Consider the following 22,300-nt stretch of genomic DNA (forward strand, 5'->3'; position numbering starts at 1 on the left):
GTACTGTTGGTCCGGTGCCTCTCACTGTCCTCTTGACAATACACCATAGTGTCTCTATGGGGTTCAAGTCAGGCCAGTTGTCTGACCAGTCATGTACAGTAATACCATGGTCAGCAAACCAGTTACTAGTGGTTTTGGCACCATGGGAAGGTACCAAGTCCTGCTGGAAAAGGAAATCAACATCTCCATAAAGATTGTCAGCAGTACTCTTAAATCTCCTGGTATACAGCTGCATTGACTCTTTACTTGATGAAACACAGTGGACCAACACCATAAAAATCATCACTGACTTCAAGCAACTTGGATTCTGTGCATCTCAACTCGTCCTCCAGACTGTGGGACCTTGATTTCCAAATGAAATGCAAAATTTTCCTTTTATCTGAAAGGAGGACTTTGGATTTTGGACCGAGAGATTAAAGGTTTGGGAAACTTTTTGAGTTAATTAGTTGATTAGAACTCTTCTCAGGTCGACATTTCTGTATTATACAGTATTCATTCTAATATGTTGATATGGATTTTTGATTTCAATGAGCTTTAAGCTATAATCGTCAAGATTAAAACAAAAAAAAAAGGCCTGAAATATTTCACTTTATGTGTATTGAATCCAGAATATATCAAAGTTTCTTATGCTGAATTTACAGCATATTCCAACCCAAAAAAGGTTCTTAAAGTTGCCCTGTGTTTTTGACCACTAGTAGTGCTGAGGAGCAATGTTTTTATGAGTGGGTCACTGTCTTGTTTGTACTGCACATGAGAATGCACAAACATGCGGGCCGCATGATTCATATTGTGCCAAGGAAGGAAATACACACAACATGTTTGTAAGAGCTCAAGGATATACAATCCGTTTTAGTAAGAAACACTGAATGTACACAGAACCTCTCTGTTTACAAGAAACCTCCACAGGGCACCTTTAAAGTCAATATAATGCAATGCAAGTATTAACAACATTAGAACTTACAGCTCCTAAAATGTAAACTATAATCAACACTTTTTTTTGACAAACAATTGAAGTTTAATAAGCACCATAAAAAGCAGCTTTTATTCTATTGTACAGCTTGTTGTTGCTAATCTGTCCTCCTGAACTTAAAAATTAAATTACTGCCACTCTCATGTCTCTGATCCAGTTGTTGTACCCTCATCTCTGCCTTGAGTTCATTCTTCTTCTTTCCTTCCCCCACTCCACCTTTGTCCTCTTTATCAATTGTTTCCAAGTTCCTCCCTCTCTGACTCAAGGCTTGCTTTTAGTTTTGTGTTGACAGTAAAAGGTGTGAGGCACAGAGGGAGGCCATGGCTAACACTGTGTTTATGTAGAAAACACATGTAGCTGTTTCTCTAATTACACAGTATTTAACATTAGGTAACATTTTTGGAGAAACCGAAAAACTAAACACATTTCTCTGAATGGCTACATTACCCCTAATATACAAAAACTGTGTCATTCTTTCACCCCCACACAGAGCTGGGAGCAGCAGGTGTGTCACCTCTGTGGAAAAGTATAGAGTAAAAAGATACCGTGTTTTCACCATTGTGTCAGTTTAAAAGGAAGTCTAACAGACAGCGATATCTCATTCCTCTCCAACCTATGTTTCTTGCTGGCTATTAATACTCCTACCACCATCAAAGTTTAAAGCATTGTGGGAACTTTGCGGTACACCGTGTGTCAGCTGAGATATTACAACTCCCATTACAACAGTGTAATCTGTAAATCCATCCAGATACACTGAACTATTGTTCTTGTCCAGCTTGCTGTTTGGATCGGCTCTCTGAAAACAGAAAACTAACAGCTTGTCAGTTGTCTTGTGTCAGAGCATTTGCTACAAAAACACAACAACAAAGAATGTGGCAGAGCTGGCTGTGGCCTGATATTTAATAATTAATCACAGACTGCTAACAATGTATGTGTTTGTAGGTTTTAAGCACTCACCAAAACCTCACCGCTGTTCAGGTGATAAAGCTCCCAAAATTATCACATTTATAAAGAAACCTTTAGACACATACTCATACAAACACACCTGAACCAACAAAGAGACAGCAGGCAAAAAAATACAAAAATCTGTTCAGAAATGTTATCCATTGCCACACCAACATATGCACACACAAAGAATCACTTCTGTCGACACAGAGTTGTGTGTATTGGAAGAGAATGAAGGGGAAAATCTGAGTCCATCAGCCCCTCCACAGTAAAAACAACACCACGGCCTCGGGCTGCAAATAAAGGAGGGATGAGACAAAGAGGAGCCCCCTTCCTAGCTTTCCTCCCCTAATTCATCTCAAACAGACCGACCTGTCATGGTCCTAATGCAATACTAACCTGGCTGGCAGGGCTACAAAAAGCCAGACAGAGAAATGAAGAGATGGGGTTTTCTCGCTGTGCCTTCAGGGGAAATGAGAGAAGGTATAGCGTGCAGCAGGGATAACCTGTCCCGTTCAAGGCAGGGTCGTGATGGTTACTACTGCACTGGTGGTCACTAAGATCAAGACAGCAGGTAGGGCTTCAGAGGTAGAAACAAACACATGTGTGGAACAGCACGCCAGCATGGCCTGATAAAGAACGAGGAGCTCATAGATGTGTGAGTGTGTGTACAGGAGAGGGTGTGTTTGCTGTGGGAGGTTGGGATAGTCAGGGAAGGGCAAGTTTGTGGGTTAGTGTCACTTTTCCATTTAAATAAGGGCGTCACCTGAGAACAAAAGCAAACCCAACTGACAGCAGGGACAACAAAAGAAGATTTGATTACTGGCATTTAACATGTGTTGATGCATGTCTGCATGCTTGCACACAGTTCTCTTTGTGTACTGATCACATAGCTGTATAAACACAACGTAAGGAAGTTCCGAAATCTATCATGCATAGGTAAAACAGAAACGACCTGCTTATTCTTCTTTTTTACTTAATTATCTTACTTTTCTGTGTAATTAAATTAAAGTGGTGCAGGAAATTATTTGTGTCACTCCTCAGTGCTTTCGAAACAGCTTTCTGAACAAAGAAAATGGCTAATAACTTCAACTTGGCATCTTTTAAAAGTTAAATTAACAATATATACACCATACAAATAAAACTATAGGACTGGATTGCCATGGCATTTTGTGACTGACACAAACATATTGATACAAACATTCATGTCCCTCTCAGAATGAATTGTAATCACCCCTGTCTTAATCTAGCATCATCATCAAGTACAAATTTTAAATTGTCCAATACTTGGATTATGACCAAATACCTGCAAAACTAATTTAGCCTCAGCTGGGCTTTGTGTTTAGAGCCAATTAGCAAATGTTAGCATGCTAACGTGCTAAACTAAGACGGTAAAAACTAGTTAATATGATACCAGCTTCTTAGCATTGTTATTGTGAGCATGCAGCATATATCACACCATATCAGCATTTAGCTCAGTCTGTCCAGCCTCAAAGAGCCGCTAGCACAGTTGTAGACTCTTACTCTTGTTTGAGACTGAATACAAAACAGTCTAAAAACTGCCAAGTTTGCATTTAAATTAGACCGGACACTTGACGCCGACTTCTGGTCTTTGGTCAAATGTCTTATTACACATTTGATTCGCTACCAAAAAAGTGTCAAGATTTGATATCCAGCCCTGCTCAACCTGACAGAAGCATAAACCTAGCTGCTCAGGGCATATCCTTCTTTCTCCAGCACAGTCCAATAAATAATGAACAATGACATGAGTGAACTGCAGACAAGGTGATTGTTATGAGACACCGAGGCAGCAGAAGGAGAGGGGAGTGCAGAGAGGGAGATGGGGTGTCTTTAATATCTAGGAATGCATTCAAACATCCCAGCTGCCTGTACAAACAACTGGGACCTACATATGCCATATCGCTGTGTGAGTGCATAATCCTGGCCAATGAGCAACTGCCAGTTTTGACAAAGTCTAACAGTTTTCTGCATACTTCGAGGACGTAGGGTTTATCTGCTGCACATAAGATGATCACACACACAAAACACAGACCATCTGTCCAAATATTGTTCTTTTCACAAATATCGTTAGTCATTTTTGGTTCAGTATCAACGCTAGTAGCCTCACTTTGGAGCCTGTTTTCAATTCTGCTTCACAAACTAAAGAGAGTGTGACCTGTGTTTAGGTAAGTTTCATCTATGAGGGGTTGTTATTATAGAGCAGGTAGCTGAAGTATGAGGAAGACACAGAAAGGGCTTTTCGATCATCACATACTCATCATGTCTGTGCATAACAGGAAAGGCAGGGGGAGAAAAAGAGGAAAAGATACAGAATAGCAAAGAGGAGAGTAAAAGTGTGGTGAGAAGTTAAAGGAGGGGAATGTAGGAGAAGATAAGCCTTCAGTAAAAACAAGCTGATGGGCTGAAACTGGTGTGTGTGTGGTGAACCGCTTCCATTCTCCCCACCCCATCCTAACCCCCAGTACAACAGAGGAATTTGGCTTTCAGTCACACACACGTGCGCGCGCACACGCAGATGCAAGCCAAACCACACACACGCGCGCGAGCCAAACCACTGCATACCAACTTGGATCTGACCCTGGGTATCATGAGAAATCTCAGTCCCCCACAGGAACTAATCATCGCCTCATTTTTCATCCCATCTCCTGTCCATCTCCATCACTGCCTCCCAGACCCTTAAAGTCTTCGAACTTTCATTTAAGTCGTGCCTGCGGCATAAACTGTCCTCTTACCTTCCTCTGTTCTTATTCAAAAACTATGATGATAACAACCTCAACCTAAAGAAATTACACACTGATCAATTTACATAATTTATTACATTGTGTAGCTACTTCCCAAAGGTGACTGTTATCCAACTCTCTTTGAAAGAGAAAGTGAAAACACCAAGCCCACTGTATGCTCTGATATCTGATAAAAAAACATCAGGCAGGTTGAACTGGGCTGTAGTCTGATCACGTGTGTGTGTGTGTGTGTGTGTGTGTGTGTGTGTGTGTGTGTGTGTGTGTGTGTTTTTCCAACCTTGAAGCTGGTGAGCTCTTGTTTGGTGAATCCATTGCTGTGGATGATCTTCATCTGTTTGACCAAAGTGCTTTTTCCACTCTCTGCTGCACCTGGAGGAAGTTAAAAATGATGGTTAAACTGGGTCTTTTAAAAAATGTCAGAGATAAATCATAAAAAAACTTTCATCTACTCATCTGTGGTCAGGTTTTTATCATTTATCAGCTTTACAAGGCAACCTTAGGACTTTTGTCATGTCATCCACTGGGAAATATCCAGTGTGGGACACGGGCGCAGTTCATATATTGTCACTCAAGGTGACCTGGCTCTTGCAGTTCGGGCCCCTCAGCTGTGGAACTCCCTGCCTGGAGATCTCAGGCAAGCAAACTCGGTAGCCTCTTTTAAATCTCTTCCTATGTCTCACTTTTATCGTATGGCGTTTTTATTACCGTTGTATTTATTGTGTATTATTTATTGTTGATTTTTAATTAATTTATATTCTTAGCTATGGATCTTGTTTGTTTGCACTGTACAACACTTTGTAACTTGATTTTGAAAAGTGCTATACGATTAAAGTGTTACTGTATGCACTGTATTACTGTAGCCTATGCACACTAAGGTGCAATACAGTCCCGGGGACAGGTTGGCTAAACAGATCAGGATGTTTAGTAGTCAGTCTCACCTAGTAAGAGTATTTTAACCACATTCATCTCCCGTTTGGCGTATTCGTACAGGTCTCTGTCTATCTTGGCGCTGTGTATCCTCGCCTTCTTCTCCTCTGTGACTTCGGTACCGAGGCACAGTCCCATCATGTGCACTCATCTCCTCACCAACCCAGGCCTAAGAGGAAAGCAAAAAGCACGGAGTCCAGACTGGAGATCAACCCGAGCTGGTTTCTGCAGGCTGCATGCTCCGAGCCCCACTGCTACTCCGCAAACTGTAGGGTTTCTGTGTACAAAAACTTCACGATCTAGGGGGGAGGGAGTTCATGCCATCTCCGAAACATCCTTCCAAAACTTGCAGGAGTTGTGGGTCAAACCGTCCGGACTAATCTGGTTTTACGCATTGCTCCAAGTGTTGCGTTTTTGTCCCTTGTCAGCGGCAGATTTAAATGGGTGGTAACTTTTCAGCGACTGTCCTCCGCCGTGAAAACACTGATCTACTATGTCACCGTGCGCCGCAGCGGTTCAAATCTGCCCTGCCGCCTTGGCCGCAGATAATCCTAAAAGGCGCCTCCTCCAACTGCAGCCTGTTGCCCAGATGGAAAAGTTGTGGACTTCCCTGGGAAGTGACGTGCAGGGGACAAAACTGCTGAGTGCGCAATTCCGTGTGATTTACCTGTGCGTGATCAGAAAACTAAATACTGTAGCCATACTATAAATTAAAGCTATTTACTCGCTTACTGCACTTTAGCTGTAGTTATCAGTTACTTTGATTACACGTACAAAACATTATGCTCTACTTTATAATCTAACGAGTGGCATTATTATAGATTAAAGCTCCTGCGTTCCCACACAGGTGTTTCCAATTATTGTGGCTGATTAAAGCTGCTGCGGTTACAGCTGTGCAAAGGTCTGCTGGGATTTACAAACAAACTAATGAGTGATAACGTTTTGACTTGTCCTGCAACACAACTAACAGATAGAGGTGAAATTATTTCACAAATTAGAGAAACGTTTAACAAATAAAATAAAAAAGCATTTTTATAATAAATGTTTTTTTTCTTATCCTTCCAATCCTCTGGAGACCCTAAAGTAATCCTAATGTTTAATTTTCATTATTTCAGTCATGTCAGCTCAATGTCCCAAGAACACAGCTGTTGGCCATAGAAAAGAAAAAAACATTTCCAGCTACTGCAGTGGCTTCATTGGCAAATGGGTTTCCTCTGGGCCCCTGTGTAAAACAAATGTTTATTTTCACTATTTCATTCAGACAACAACCAGAGCAGAGTAAAAATACATGCTTAGACCAAATGTACAACCTTGATGTTTCAGTATCTGTGGTCTGTTATGTCCCTCAGTTCCTGCAGAAGCTCCTCCAGGGCGCATGGGTTGGCGGATTGAAGACTCTTTGTGTTTGTAATGACGGTTTGCAGATTTGAGCAGTGTGAGTGGGACAGGACTGCTCTGATTTAGCAGTTTCTGAGCGGCTGTGGCCTCATTTCACTGACTCAGTGAACCGTGAACCTGCTGTGCTGATCCAACAAAGATCTCTGTCATCATGCTGCTCACATTACACTGCTCTAAACAGACATCAGATGACACTTTTTGCCATATTAATTTATTAAAAGGGAATTTTACACATTGCAATGATTGGTTGTGAAAATCCCAAACATCTAATATTTAGAAACTTATTTATTTTTCAGCCACCCACTTCCATTCAACTTCCAACCAGACACATTTCAAAAACACGCATCGTCTCGCACCATTAACACCTCCAAATAATATGCACCATATAACAGCAGGAAAAGCAACAGACCGTAACCTTCAACAATCTAAAAACGTTTGCAGAAGCAGTTTGACAGTAATATTGGGTTCTTCGATTGTCTTGTAAAGGAGGAGAAAAGAGGACATTCATTTATTGGAAGTAGACTGAGGAAAGGACAACTTTACAGACAGCTGTAGTTTAAACTATAGAGATACAACTCACAGCCCTTCCATTAGTTATACCTTTAGGAATGAGGGAAACACTCACTCACTAAACTCACACACTCACATGTTGCAAATTCTGGTAGTTAAATTCAAAAGACTACTTCACAGATCATTTGTTTTTTTCAGGATGGATAAAAAAAAGTGACAAGAGATTAAAATAACTATGTTTTCTCAGTGTATTAAAACTAGACCATATTACTTACTGATGACACTAAAACTGATCATTAAAAACTAATATGATTTAAAATCTAAAAGCAGAACTGACAATGAAGTTAAGATTTTGTCAATAAGTTATGGATAATTACAAACCTAACATGCCACTCTACACCTATACAGGAGCATGTAGTGTGTGATTTCATGGGAAAAAGCAATCTCTGACAGAAGATAACATTAAAAAGTTCCGTGTGGAGGACAAGATGTTTAAAGGGACGTAAAGCAGGTTAAATAACACTTTGTAGTGGATTATTTGTCTTCTTGGTAAGGCAGCTCTATTCTAATCCCATTAGGCCGGAGAAGTGTGTATAGATGAGCTGGACAGAGAGCAGTTAGCCCAGCAGCAAGTGCGACACTGCCTCACTAAATATTCAAAGCAGGACTCTGCACCCAGTGGACTAGCAGAAGCCGACCTGCCCCCCATGGGTCATTTCACCCAGCCAGGCCCAGTTTAGGACAACCTGGACCGTCCGTATGGGTCAGTTCAGTCCACTCTCTTAAAGCTGAGTGTACCAGGATGAGTAAAACAGAAACGCGATGCGGCCTCACTAGAGAGCAGCCTGGGCTGCAGCTTCACTCTGCTCCTGCTCCTCTTTCTTCTTCATCGCCTCGATTACCGCCATCTCCTTGGCCTCCTTCTTTTGGTTCCTGGCTTCAAACTGCAGCCTGGGAACACACAAGATGACACGGATGAATTTGAGAAAAACAAGGGCATATAATTAGCTGGGACGGCAGGGACATGTCCAATACAAATATCCAGCAACTACTGAAATGTTCGCAGCAATTATCATAATCAGTGTATTTGGTACACAAACGATTAACAGTCAGCAGCAAATTAGCGAGAAAATAACAAAATGTGGCAATGTGTCAATTACTACTGTTAGAAATTAAGTTGTAGAATAAAAATAAAATAAAATATATATAAATATTTGTAGAATAAAGTCATAATAGAATAGGTTGCTTTGAATCATATGTGCACGTGTTAGTATTTCCTGGCAGTCTCCAGTTATTTAGACATGTGAACAGTTTGGACTACAGTGTGGCATCTCACTCTGAGCGGAAGATCTGTGTCACTGCTGTCTGTGTGTCCTTCATGCTTAGAGACACCTTTGCTGGCTAACTGCTCCAGGGGTGGTAAAGTTATCATTTGTGTTGATTCGTGGTGAGATTTATGCCTGATCAGAAGTGTTTTCGGTAACTTTCCACCTCCTTGTCTAATTCAGGATCGTCCCAAACAGGGGTTCTGTGTCTGTCAGACGGTCTGAACCATATCAGCAGAGCAACAGCACAGGTCAATGCACAGGAGAGTATAGGGAAGGTAGATAAAAAATATATACATATATGACTTTAATCTCATTAAATTATAACTTTATTCTCGACATGTCAGAACACAGATATGTGGGATATATTCTGCTATTAAAGTCCAGGGGTTTATAAATGATTTATTATATTATTATCACTGACCTGAAAAGGTGCCACATGCACATTTAAAGAGGTTACTTCCCCAAACAAAAGAAACAAAAAGAGGAGGGAAGACTAAATCATGCCTGCATGTGTGTTGACTCAGCAGGGATGATATTAAAAGAATAGTTGATCTACAGGAGAAATATTTCTGAGAGCCTTACTGCATTATATTGTTATAGTTTTATATTTTGAAGTGTCACCTGCCGCCTGAAACTTTTGTTTCCCTTTACATAAACAGACATTTCCACCATAGAAAGATGCAGGAAAAGTCCCCAGAATGCAGGACAAAGTTTTTAATGCACAAAAAGACCATAAGATCAAAATGTGTCCCCTCCAGTGTTGAAACGAAACGTACGCCCTTGGATAAAAACAGAAAAAATGTGAAGTCAACATGATCTACATATAGAGAAAGGAAATGCAGATGAACATGATAACTACCAGTTAGACTAAGAATGGGGAGACCCTGACCTGTTTTCAATGATCCTCTTGACGATGTCATCAGTGGTGAGATTGTTCCCACTGTCGATGGTCCTGAACAGCCCCCTCTTCTTAGGCTCCTGAGGGCAGAACACAAAGGGCTACATTAAACTAACGCAAGGCCAAAGTTCCCCCATCATCCGATGGGAATGATGAGGTCCACCGCTGAACCAATTGCAAATGTGTTATAAAGACAGAATGGTGCAACAACACACACACCATCGTGAAGATGTGAGATACTATGTGCTACACACAGACAATTAAACATTACAGTGCCCCCCTGAGGCCAGTCAGGATAATTTTGAAATACCAGAATGGAGCAATAACGCACATCATTCCCAAAGGTAGGGTCAGATGTCAACCGATAATGTAAACTCTTCTGATTGGTTCTTGGTCAACAACTTAAGGGTCAGAATCAGTGACCAGCAGAGCTCTAACTCAAACACAGGTCGTTTCAAAATGCTTATTGTAGCATGACTACTATGTTTTAATAAATTTATGAGAATTAATACCAAATTATGAATTTTAATATTCAGAAAATATCAATCCATAAATCTCTCGTTTCGCGGGGCACCACCGGAGTTTTAATTAACCCAGAGTCTCCGGACCTCTGGGTAGCGTTTTAATAATTATAAAATTATTCATTAGTGATCAGTTAGTTAATAATCGCTCAGTTATCTTAAATAAATCAGTCAGTCTCATATCGAAGGGGTAAATTCTCATCGCAGGGACCTGGAGACAGGCAATACATACACAATTCCTTTGATTACAGTGAATTTATTAACTAACTAAGGTGACTATAAATGCGGTTACATATAACAGTTACATCAAGAAGATAAACAATGGCTAAACAATGAGAATGTGGGGTTCTATTGTGGGGAGCATTTGACTCATACGGCGGAAGAGAACTAATGAAAGCAGTTAGATGATACTAACTCGATTAAATTTGTCTAGGAGTTTAAGGACTACAGATAATGGATTAACAAACTATTGGACATCACTGATCACAGAATGCCTTGTTTTGCCTTATGGTGGGTCGGCGACCTGCCTTGGTCTGTTGCACGGGTCCCACGCTAGCTGCCCGATTCCTGGCTTTCTGCTAGGGAATTCTCCGGGGTTCTCCGTGTCTGGAATGAAGAAAAACCCTCAAGGGTTGGCCGTACTCGGTCTGGCAATTAGGCTGTTCTTTCAGGTGTCCTGTGTTACTGCTGGCGGGCCACGTGGAGGGGACCGACCTCCATAGGGATTAGCTCGACGCATAAAGCTTAAAAAGAACTTGGTCGTTCTTGAATTAAACTAGTGTAACTTAACGGACTGATAACTTTTAACAAAACAAAAGAAAATAAAACGAAAGTAAAGTTGTTGGAAATGAGGGAAAGCTGACACACTTCGTGTGTGGCTTGAAAACGCTGTGCAGGGTTGAAGTTCTTAGGGCGTTGCCGGGAGAGGGGGCACGCTGGGCACGTGCCGAAGCGCAGTTGGAGAGCCAGGAACAAGCAGAGGACAAGAGAGCGAACAAGAGCGTGTGTCGCTGTTTTTGTCTGTTGGGGTGTGGTTCCCAGAGGGCCGGGTTTCTGAGAGACCGTCTTTTCTTTAATTTTTAATATGTCTAATCAAAAATCTATTTGGGCGTATTTTAATCAAATATCTTCCCACAATCAAACCTTAATTGTCAAACGGTTATTCCCTTCTTAGTTTAAGCACTTGATAAAAAGGAAAACAATTGTCAGTAGTTCAACTTTGAGGCTAGCATTTCAGAATGAATCATCACATCAGAGGAGAAGAATTTAACTAGCTTTCTGGATATACTAGCTGTTACACGTTCTTAGAGAATATAAGCAAGATACACGAATGGCATTAGATTAAGGACAGGTAAGTACAGAGTGACATTTATACTTTAAGGGCATTTTAGACGATGACATGTAATACTTATTTTGTCCACTTGGGGGAGCTCGGGTTACATGAGGATAGCTCTGATTAATCCTAAAACCTTCTTCTGGGGGGAATTTAGTCATTTTTAACCTTAAATTTGAGCTGGAAAATTAATCAAGTATAGGATGACATTTCTTTATCATCATTTCTAAAGGAAGTGTCAGAAAGTGTTGGGAACAAAGCATTGGTTACAAATAAAATGAATAAAGTCAGGTGGCCTTGCTGGAAATTAAAACACCGCAAAATTAACTTATTTAGATTCTTTTCAACAACAAATAACAACAACATGGTAACATAACTACTAAAATGGAGTGGGGAGACCTAGTTGAGTAACTAAAACATTATTTAATCAAACAAGGTAATTTTTGAGTCTTGAGGAGACAGTACTCGTTTGTTTACACAAAGGAGTTCAGGGCTGTCCTCCTGTGTCCTGGAGTTTCTTACCAATTCACATCTGGGTGTGAAGAGGAGAATATCCTTTGATGTGAGGTAATTAAACAAAGAGGGAGGTCAGTTGCCATGGTTATGTGTGTTGGGGGCAGTTTAGGGTTTCCTACCCTCTCTTAAGAAGAGTTTTGATAGGCTGTTCAGGAGAACACTAATCTCTGGTCAGTGTTTCTTTGTCATTTTAACAGTCAGGCACCGAGGCTTATCACGGCTGCTGCCAAAGGTGGCCAGTTTTACGATCAGACTGCCCAGAAACAGCACTTAGGGAGAGCGAACCTTTCACCTCTTCCTTTGGGGTCTCTTCAGCCCCCTCTCCTTCTCTCAGAGAGAGAGAGAGAGAGAGAGAGGAGGAATTTTGAGTCTCCAAATTATTTAATATGAAATGCACAAATCCACACTGTTGGTAAACTACATTATTTTCAGATTGAACTGCACGGACAAAAAAAACCAACAACTTAAGACTACACCTTGTCACCCTTACTAGCACTTACTTATATCTAATTTTCTTATTTAAATAAAACAAACAAACGCTAAGCATTTGAATGTGTTCCTAACCGGTCTGAATGCACTTGTTGTAAGTCGCTATGGACAAGAGCATCTGCCACACATAATGTATAAACTTCTTGTCTCTGCCTCGCAGAATTAACTAATATTTGTTAACAGTGATTTGTAGTTAAGAAATACTAGAATAATCTAAAAATAATCACAAATATAATCACATATAAAATACAGTATAAATGATGTACAAGTGTTGCTGCACTTCGATCAGAGACAAAAGGACCCTGTACTCACAGCGTAGGGGTCTGATCCATCCTTGTCTGGAAATACCTCTGTCTTGCCATGACACACCAAGTCAACCTGCACAGTAATGCAAACATACCTGGTTAAGCCACCCATCATGTGCAGTGATACACTGATAATACAGATTAAATGATGTTCTTGCAGTATACAAAACCAAGGTAAACCTGTTTATCTCTAGTCACACATTACTCAGACTCTACATTACTCTGAACTAGTCTTTCAAGGGGCACTTTAGGAAGCAACAGTGTGCAAGTAGTGTGTCAATGACAAAATTATGTAATTATGGCAAATTATGTAAACATTGGGCGGCACCATTTTATTCATTTGTCCAAGGCTTTTCAAACTGTGGATCATAATCATAAAAAATCTGTGAAATTTATTTGTTAATTATATTCAGGGCGTCTGATCGTTTTTTATGTGTTCAAGTTGATGAAATTTCTTCTTCTTTCAACTGTCCGCACGGGGGCGCCACACATGTAATTTACAATGTACATAAATTAAATTAGGGAGAATCTTTAATATGCAGCAACCATGCAGTGATCTATTGTTCTGGCTTATGTTGGAATGGAAGGATTTCAGTCATCTTTAATCTTTAAAGAAATATACTTCTCTAAATCCAACACTGCCAAAAGTTTACCCAGTACGTTGAATTTGGAAAGCTGAAATACTCTCCTTCTTTAAATACTTTTATGAGTTCATGCTTTATGACAACTTATTAAAACTGGGTTTTTAACTTTAGGAACAAGACCGGTTTTATATTTGTAGCCAGAAAAAGACGAGTAGCTGACACTTTTTGCTGGTATTATATTTTGAAGATGAACTAATGCCTCCACCAATTTACGGCAGATGTTGTACTTTGCTTGCAATTATGCCTTAAAACTCACAAGTCACTGGCTGTAATTTACACATCGCTGTTTTTTACATTAGAAAATGTGCAGGCTGTCCCTCTCCTTCATTTATAAGTGTCTCTTTCAGAAGCTTCCATCATATCTTTCCTCATATTTAGTTCTCCACCAACGTCATAGTACAGCCTGGTGCTTGGTGACTGACAAAAAAAAATAAATAAATCACATGATCAGACGTGAAGTCATTCAAAGGCAACTCACCCTAAAATGATCCAGCAGGTCTTTGCCCACTGCATAGGGTGCACCAATCACCACCTCTGACACATACTATAGAGAGAGGATACCAAGAAAGAAGACAGGTTCATAGTCACAAGTTCATGTTTCTAATGATTAAACGTTTCACACCAGTTAGTGCATTTCTGTTGAAATGTCAAAGTTTAACGACAAGTATCTTTTGAACACAAGCCAGTTCCAGGGTGAAGGTTTTTTACTGTTCACTGCTCAAATTCTGGCTAATTCTGTACCTCGTCATCAGGTATTGAGTAAAACTGATGGCACAGCAATTTAGGTTGAGGTTTCAGGATTGTGTAACATGTTTGGTTAGTGTAATGTTCTCACAAGTTGGTTTAATTTCACAACAAAATACACAGTTCTGTTGGGGGTACAGAGACTCAATGTTAGACTGATGGCTGATCAGCAGGAATGGAGGGAATAGAGTCAAGTTCAGCCTGTAGCGCTGTGAGTATTCAGGCTAGAAATACACCCCACTGTGCTGAACATTTAGAGGTCATCTGTGTGTGTGTGTGTGTGTGTGTGTGTGTGTGTGTGTGTGTGTGTGTGTACTCACCCGACAGGCCAGGACACTCAGCGTTCTTTCATGGATGTTCATGATGGGATAGTTCTTCCCCTTGTACCGATTCACTTCCTGAAGGCAACAAACATTTAGTACTTTTACATTTCTACCTTTTAGCCAATACACTTGAATAGAAAAGTTTAAAACTAGAGTGGGCTTATAATCCTAGACCACCAAAACTGAAAACAGTTACGAGTGGCTTCTTTCTTGACCATCCATAAAAGTCTGTGCTTCTCTTGTGTACTTGTTCCACATGTTTCCCATGAAGACCGCTGACGCAGTAGGGAGTGGTGAATTTCTGACCCTTTTGTGAGTATTTTCCTGAGATGTCTGTTATTAGGTGTACCTGGTCAAAGTGCAGACCTACGATGACGTAGGGCCTCTCCGCCTGCTTATAGACCATCTCTAAGAAGTCAACATGGCCAATGTCTGCATGGAGTCTATGGTCAAGGCAACAACAACAACATTCACCACAGAAATTATTTCTAACAGTGTTCAAAACTAAATTCTGGTCATTTCTTCATGATTAGGATACGGAACAGGTCGAATGCCCCGGCCACATAGATGATGGTGTCTCCGGGCTGAGGTTCCTTTCCTGAGGCAAACTGGATGATCTTCTGGGATGTCTGGAGGAACTGAGACACTCCTGTCCATGGACTGTGGCCTTTAGGACCCTTGAACAAAAAAACACAAACTTTTCATTTATATAAAATATAATAAAGGCTTTGCAGTGTCCCACTTCGGGAAAGATGTCCTCTGCTAACAGATATCCTTTATAATCAGGATCAATTTACAAGATAAAGTTTCACTAAAATAAAACCCATGCTACTCACTTTTCCAAAGTTGTCTGTATGCTGCTGGTAATCTGGGTTATCCTGCAGAAATGATTAGAGAGGAAAAGATGAGACCGACACCAAAACAAACAAATACACCTTTATTCATACACTAAATAATGGGGACAAACACATTCTTACACTAAAAGAGGATTTATAGTTGTGTGTTAAGTTAGCAATGGAAGTGGACAAGCACATACTTTAAAGTGTAACCACAAGTCAGGACTAACTCTGAGTACAGGCACAGCCCATCATTGCTCTACATTAACAAGTAAATGAAAGCATGTAAACTTCTGTGGGGAATGTGATTAAAGTACAATACGGCCTGATCACATACTATGCAGCCGTCTTGTGTTGCAGTGGTGCAATCAATGTGTGAAATCCAACGCTGAACATTAAATTATTTGTGTTGTTTATAAATGCAGCTTAACTCACCAAGTTGCTGTGATGGGCTTTGGTCATGAGAAGCATTCGTCCCACCAGGTCAGTGGTGGAGACGCCCTGTGTGCGTTTACATTCCCGGTAACGGCCTTCACGCTTCACCTCTTCATATGTGTCCTTACCGTCTACTGTCAGCGTGATGTCATCTGGTAAACATAAACAATGACATTAGTCCACCGTCACATCTGGAGGCTTGATCGTGACTCTGATGTGTGTTAAGAACAGGAAACACGAGTCAAAAGAGCATCCATCTACTGGCTCACCTCCATGCACACAGAAGTCACAGTTGTACTTGTCCAGAGTCTCGAGGGTGGTGACGTAAGGTGCTCCTTCTACTATCTCATCCACCCACTTGATGGCCCGTACCATCTTGTAGCGTTCTTCCTGAGTGAAGACCGGAGGGCCTTTGTGCTTAGAAATCTCAGCTTTGAGAGAGGGTGGGAGGTAATCGATCATTAATTATTGGAACATCACTCTCATCTGTATTAGAGCATTTTCTTACAAAGCACAGAGTGCACAGTCCAGTTTCCCATGTTGCATGATTAATTGAGGATTACAATAGATTAATTGGCTGAACAGGTGTTTTATTACTATGTAAAGATGGATTCTTATAGAGTAGAGCTACACAAAATGTGGTGCTTTTGTTTTCTCCTGACATTTTTAGATGTGAAGGCTCTCTATGAGCTAAAGGTGAAACTTACTTACTCACTCACAGGACGACTAGCTAGGCTCGCTCCAAAACGTTGTTTGCAGTCACGTGATTCCAATAAAAAAATATTTTGAGGTGACAATGAAACCCTGAGTCAAAAGTGTCACTAATTCAGTGTCCGACCAACTGTGAAATATATTCACAATATTCTGTTCCTGAGTTATGGTGTCAAATAAGGACCAAATAAGTGTTTTGCCAGGACATTATGTTACGGTGAAGTTGACCTTTGAGGTAAAAAATGTCATCAAATCCAGATCCTCTGTCTGGAACAGTAACATCTCACTGACAGTGCCAAATAACCCTTTATTTCATTCTTTCTTTATCCTGTCTTTTGTTTTTTATTTTAAGTTCCATTATTTATGTTTTGTTTTGTAGGACTTTGTATTTGGACATTACAACTCCTTCACTGAACATATACTCATTCTTTCATCACTGTCTTATGTAATACAATAATTTTGTTTCATTATTTTAACCCAGGTAAGCTCAGTTTTTGTCTGCAGTAACCAAGGAGTAATGTTTCTGTGGCCTTGTACTACAAAGTTGTGTTGATTTGATGACAAATATACAATAATTGGACTTTAATGTAGAGTACCAGACTAGTCAGTCAGAACTGAGTATTCATTAAATTAAAAATGAGGTTTTACAGAAATATCCATATCAGAGTGTGTGTACGTGTGTCTTACCATCTGTATGCACTCCGACTATGAGGTAATCGCCCATGTTTTTGGCCTGCCGTAGCTGGTTAGAGTGACCATAGTGCACCATGTCATAACTGTGGAGACAGAACAGACGACAGCGTCATCACCATGGAAAACAATAGATACTGTTAGGGCTAAAACAAAACAATTAGATATAAGCAAGCAGATAAACACACACAAAAATAAGGGATGTGGCCTTAAAAATTACCACAGCTCTTGTCTCACAGCTAAGTCAATTCTGCTTGATTTATTGTTTAACATTAACAACTTATCTTACGGTGACCTTGTGCAGTGGAGCACAGCTTGTGGGCTTTGCTGGGAAAACATGCTCGCTAAATCAAGCACTTTATACCCTCAAACACAGACTGACTGAACTTTCCACATGGTGAGTAAAAATGATAAAGGTTACTGGGAGAAAGGTCAGAGACACGATATGTACAATGTAGGAGTCGACGAATATTGGTATATTGAAAATGATATTCAGCATTTTTCCAATAATCTGCGTCGGTCATTTTAAAAACAGATAGCCAATATAATTAAATTTTAAAAAATGGCTCCTTTGGCTGATACAGCCGCCTCTTTCTGTAGCCTCGAGCCCACAGAGTGGTGAGTACAACAGTACTAGCTGATTGGTTACAAGTCACGAGTAATAGCCTATCAACGCTGAGTATTGTGTGGAAGCAGCCAATACAATGAGCATGCACACACCCGGAGCGGAGCTAGAGATCAGTGTACACAAGTTGACCATAACTAAGGTTACTGTAAGTCAGTGCAACAAAAAAGCAATACTAGTAACAGGCTGATACTGCATCAGTACAAGAAGCAGGAAAGTGTACAAAGCGATATTTTAATCTATTTTGTCTCATCCACCACAGCTGTGTTTTGGTTTTACACAAGCACATGAGCTAGCTCAGCTAATGACAAACATTAGTTTGTTATAAATAAGCTTAAACGAAACTTCTGTCTGTAGCCTGTTTAGCTGAGATGCTACGTACCTTAAAATTTAGCAAATCCTTGTAAAAAAACGCTTGTTGAGAGAAACCTGCTCTCAATAGTGATTAGTGATAGTGATTTTGCTGCTGTAAACTTTACTTTTGTTGCTGCTCTGAAAACAGTAATAAAATATTAAATTTGATTACTGTTCTGAATTTATTCTATTTTAAAAAACATATTTGTAAAAGGCAATTATTTAGTAATGAAAAACCAATAAGAGTATAGATAAAGAACAGAACCAATAAATAGTATCAATAAAATCCTGACAATATAAAATAAATGGCAGCAGGTAAAGACAAAGTTTATGACAATTTATCACTCATAGTTAAGAAGTCCTTCTCTGGGATGGATCTCTAATGGATTTAATTTACTATTTATAAAGATTAAACATGATAATTAACTGTAATCGTGTTATTTTAAACAAAGTTGTGTGTATTCTAAATTTTGACACCAAGATTAAAAATTTTAAAGCAAATATATATATACAGTCCCAAATATCGGTCATTGATCTAATTGATTACAAATAATCGGGATCAGCCTGGAAAAAAACATATCTGTCGATCCCTAGTACAATGTTCCAATATTTATTTGCTTTCTGCTGTTCAGTAACTGCCGATGCAGGATTAGATGTTTTGTACTGGCCTGCCATTTTTAAAACGGTAGTTAATGAGTTCTTCTCCATTGAAACACATCAACACATTAAAAGTCTAAGCTCATTTTAAAGAAAAAGGACTACTAGGATTTTGCTGTTTGTTGAGGTTCTGATGAAAATGTGCACCCTGCAGCTTCACATTCCTACAGTTTCAAAACAATTTCAGGACTGTCTAGTTCAACCACAGAGTGACCAGCTTCACAAAGTTTTAAATTAGCAACGGAGTGTTTATATCTTGCATTCAAGTTATATTCCAGTAACATTTAACTAACCTGACGTGGCCCAACAAGTTATAATGATCATCATTGGGCTTCTAATAGAACTATAATTTTTAAATATAAAAAGTTTTTGAGGGATGGGACATAAGTACCCTGTCACTTTCCTTGTTAAAACCAGTCACTTTTTATTTACAGTCCAATTTCTCTGAACCTTGGGCCTCTGTTCCTTTATTTTCTTAACACATCTGTCTTTGCGATTTATTTTCAGCAGATCAGACCACCTCAATAAAAGACTCCCATCTGTGACTGTAGTTCCAGTAAGCAGACCTCTCCTCTATAAGGACATTACCGCAAGCTGCTAGTCTGAATTCACTTAACAATAATCCCCCAAACTCCCTCACCTCTCCTGGACAGGATGTGTTCGACACTGCTCCCATTTGTAAATCTACCTTCTTCAGAGTGATGTATATGCAGATCAGTGTTTGCTCTTTAATAATTTAGCAGTGCTGATTATCATCTTCAATTTAGTTTTATTGCTCCAACACACACACCCACCTGCTCCTTTTTCTCTTCCTTGTCTTAAAACATCTCATCTGTCATTAAGTATATACTGTGCCTTAGTAACACTTCTCTTTCTAAACCCCATAAAGAGAGAACCTCTGCTCACCACACCAACATGCTGCTTTTGCAATACGCTGAACTCCATGTTCACTATGTTAGTTATTTATAACCACCACATGAGATGGGCCATGTCAAACTAGTTTTCAGCTACCCGGCCACTTCAATGAGCGAATCCCGTAAAGAATTTACACACTGCACATTAGGAGTCAGTTGTCTGTTAAGCTGCAGCTAAATCACATGATGATCATGGTCTTTCCCTCATAGGACAACGGAGTGACAGCAGAGTTCAAAATAACAATGACAACAACGAGAGTTAGTGTTACAGATGTTTGTGTCTGACAAACAGACAACAGACAGACAGACTAAATAAATGCCCTTGAGTTTTAAAGTACCAACATTACCCAACATATTTGGCATCAAACTATAAACATTGTCGAGCCTTTACATTAGATAACCTTGAGAGAACAGAGTAAAGGATTAGGTCTACAGACAGGACAAGTAGTATTAGTATTAACAAGAAATGTATATTAAAAAAGAGCCTAGTATGTCCTCTGGGTCAGCTTTGGAGATTTGGATGTCTAACATTAGTACATCACTATAACTTTAGGTCCTGCCTAACCTTTATATAACCATAGTTTCTGTTCCATCTACTAGTTTCATACATACATGCACCATAGACTGTATAAAAAACACACATACACATTTCAAAATATCATTTAGAATCTTATCCTTGCTGTGAGGTTATGAGACTGTGGACAGAGATGACCTTGGCCCTAATTTACCCATGCCACTGCGCCATAAATACTGATAATAAGTAACATTATATGACTGCATCCAGTGTACTGGATAAACATTACGCAATTAGTTTTCTGAATGAAATCTTCTGGGGCTTTTACCATTAATAACCTTTGACCTGGATTATTTGGGTTCAGCTGCTTGCATAGATAACAAATGTATCATAAAAAAACAATAATTAAGTCATTTTGAGAGAAAGTAAAGTTAGCTATAACTAACATGGCAACGTTTTCAGCTTTATTCAACAGAAAATATACCCCTTAAGTCAGGCACAAACAAGTAACTTTACACAACACAAAATACAGAACTGATAACAACAAAACAATATATAAATATTAAAAACTAAGGGATGAAAACAAAACAAACGACACAAATAAATATTCTAAATAAATTGAACATATAATAATAATAATAATATAAAACTAAGTAAAACTCTTACAATAAATGAAACTATCCATGTATTACTGATGAAATGGTTACACTCCTAAGTTACTAACTGCTAATGTAAGTAGCCAGCTAGCATTAGCATGCTACCGCACCGCTGGTTCCTGGTATGTTTTACATAATGACCGCGTGTAGGAAAACAAACTGTGGAAGAGAGTTTAATAAACCAGCACCGACATACAGTCGGTGGCGGCACAGACTCACCAGCCGTCACACCACAGCCGGACGACGCGTTTCCGTTTCTCCGGGCTGCAAACTGAATCACCCGGCTTACTGCAACCGGCGTCATCCCGCTGGTCTGCGGTGGCGTGGTGACCGTTTTTGATCATTTCGACAGGTTCTGGTAAATAATTCAGTGGCAGTACAAATAAAAACAAGGAGGCCAAGTCTGGACTTAGCGAAATCCGCCTTCAAAGGACGTGTAACCAGGATCAGGAGACTAGAGCAGCCCGGAGCAGAGACGCCGGCCAACGCCTCCGAAGCTACGTCACATCGAACGAATCCTCTCCCGCTGACGTGCTGATTGCATAATCACCCCCGTCACGTGATCAGCGACAACCCATAAGAAACTGAGAATGGGAGCAAATGAGGTACTGTTGTAGCAATGTACAATTTGACTACGACTGAGTATTAGGGCCACATTACGAAGAAGAAGTGACGATTTAAGGAAAAAATTGGAGGTGAAGATGTTTTTTTATTTATTTTGGATTTCAAGAACAAAGTCAAAATGATGAGAATAAAGTTTATGTACCGTTTAGAGTATAAAGTAAAAATGATGAGAATAAAGTTAGGCCCTATATATAATAAAGCTACCATAAGGTAGCTACATAATAGACACAGGCCTATTGGTTACATCTTTGGAGTGTGAAGGTGACTTTGTGACGAGGTGCAACCGTTTTCTTAACTGAAAGCAAAAGCTGTGTCTGTGATGAAGATTTCATGGCAGCTGGTAGCTATATTAGAGAGATTTTTTACAATGAGAACATGATTGGTATGAACAATATGTTGCATTGCTACAGATAAAAAAGACATTTAAAAAGGTTTGAGAGGCCACTGTGCTGCGTAAGTATGCTACATTTGGGTGATATTTTTGTGTTTTTACTGAAGAAGAATCTCTTCATTAAATGACTTATGTTCTTGTTGATGGACTGCTCTTTAACTTGTAATTCAGTATTTTACATCATGGTATTGCTACTTTTTACTAAGGATTTAAATACTCAAATGTTCTCAAATGTACTCAAATGTTCCTCAAATGCAAGTCGCTTTGGATAAAAGCATCT

The 22,300-nt window shown here is 39.7% G+C and overlaps 2 protein-coding genes across 4 annotated transcripts in view; both read right to left on the reverse strand.

Annotated features, from left to right (window-relative positions):
* gnav1 (guanine nucleotide binding protein (G protein) alpha v1) overlaps positions 1-6,377 on the reverse strand; it is a 30,801-nt gene extending 24,424 nt beyond the window's left edge. The window contains exons 1-2 of the mRNA XM_038714138.1: positions 5,616-6,377; positions 4,955-5,046 (exon numbers count right to left, since the gene is read on the reverse strand). Coding sequence (XP_038570066.1) covers positions 4,955-5,046; positions 5,616-5,745 — 222 coding nt within the window. The 5' untranslated portion in view covers positions 5,746-6,377. The remainder of the gene's footprint in view (positions 1-4,954; positions 5,047-5,615) is intronic.
* Positions 6,378-7,193: 816 nt separating this feature from the next.
* Positions 7,194-21,505, reverse strand: LOC119899537 (ethanolamine-phosphate cytidylyltransferase-like). Of its 3 annotated transcripts, none has more exons than XM_038714135.1 (12): positions 21,225-21,505; positions 17,283-17,371; positions 16,154-16,315; positions 15,885-16,036; positions 15,450-15,491; positions 15,152-15,290; positions 14,963-15,045; positions 14,611-14,688; positions 14,025-14,090; positions 12,910-12,975; positions 9,730-9,818; positions 7,194-8,463 (listed from the first exon to the last, which is right to left on the reverse strand). In XM_038714135.1, the coding sequence occupies exons 1-12, from the start codon at positions 21,347-21,349 to the stop codon at positions 8,346-8,348; spliced, it is 1,209 nt and encodes a 402-aa protein (XP_038570063.1). In that variant the 5' UTR covers positions 21,350-21,505; the 3' UTR covers positions 7,194-8,345. The 3 variants fall into 3 exon arrangements, with proteins under 3 accessions (XP_038570063.1, XP_038570065.1, XP_038570064.1); XM_038714137.1 differs by lacking the exon at positions 21,225-21,505 and adding an exon at positions 17,581-17,639; XM_038714136.1 differs by lacking the exon at positions 21,225-21,505 and adding an exon at positions 17,506-17,594.
* Positions 21,506-22,300: the final 795 nt, after the last annotated feature.

This window comes from Micropterus salmoides, unplaced genomic scaffold, assembly GCF_014851395.1.
Source record: "Micropterus salmoides isolate LMB-PRFRI ecotype aquatic unplaced genomic scaffold, ASM1485139v1 Ms_hic_scaffold_12, whole genome shotgun sequence".
Classification (NCBI taxonomy): domain Eukaryota; kingdom Metazoa; phylum Chordata; class Actinopteri; order Centrarchiformes; family Centrarchidae; genus Micropterus; species Micropterus salmoides.

Bases quoted from the DNA above. Each gene is read 5' to 3' on its own strand.
- LOC119899537 (XM_038714135.1), bottom strand. From the start codon at position 21,349: ATGATCAAAAACGGTCACCACGCCACCGCAGACCAGCGGGATGACGCC. The intron at 15,046-15,151 runs GTATCCTAATCA...GACTCCATGCAG, and splicing joins CGGGGCATTCGACCTGTTCC to ACATTGGCCATGTTGACTTC. The intron at 14,091-14,610 runs GTGAGTACACAC...CTCTCTCTATAG, and splicing joins TGAGTGTCCTGGCCTGTCGG to TATGTGTCAGAGGTGGTGAT.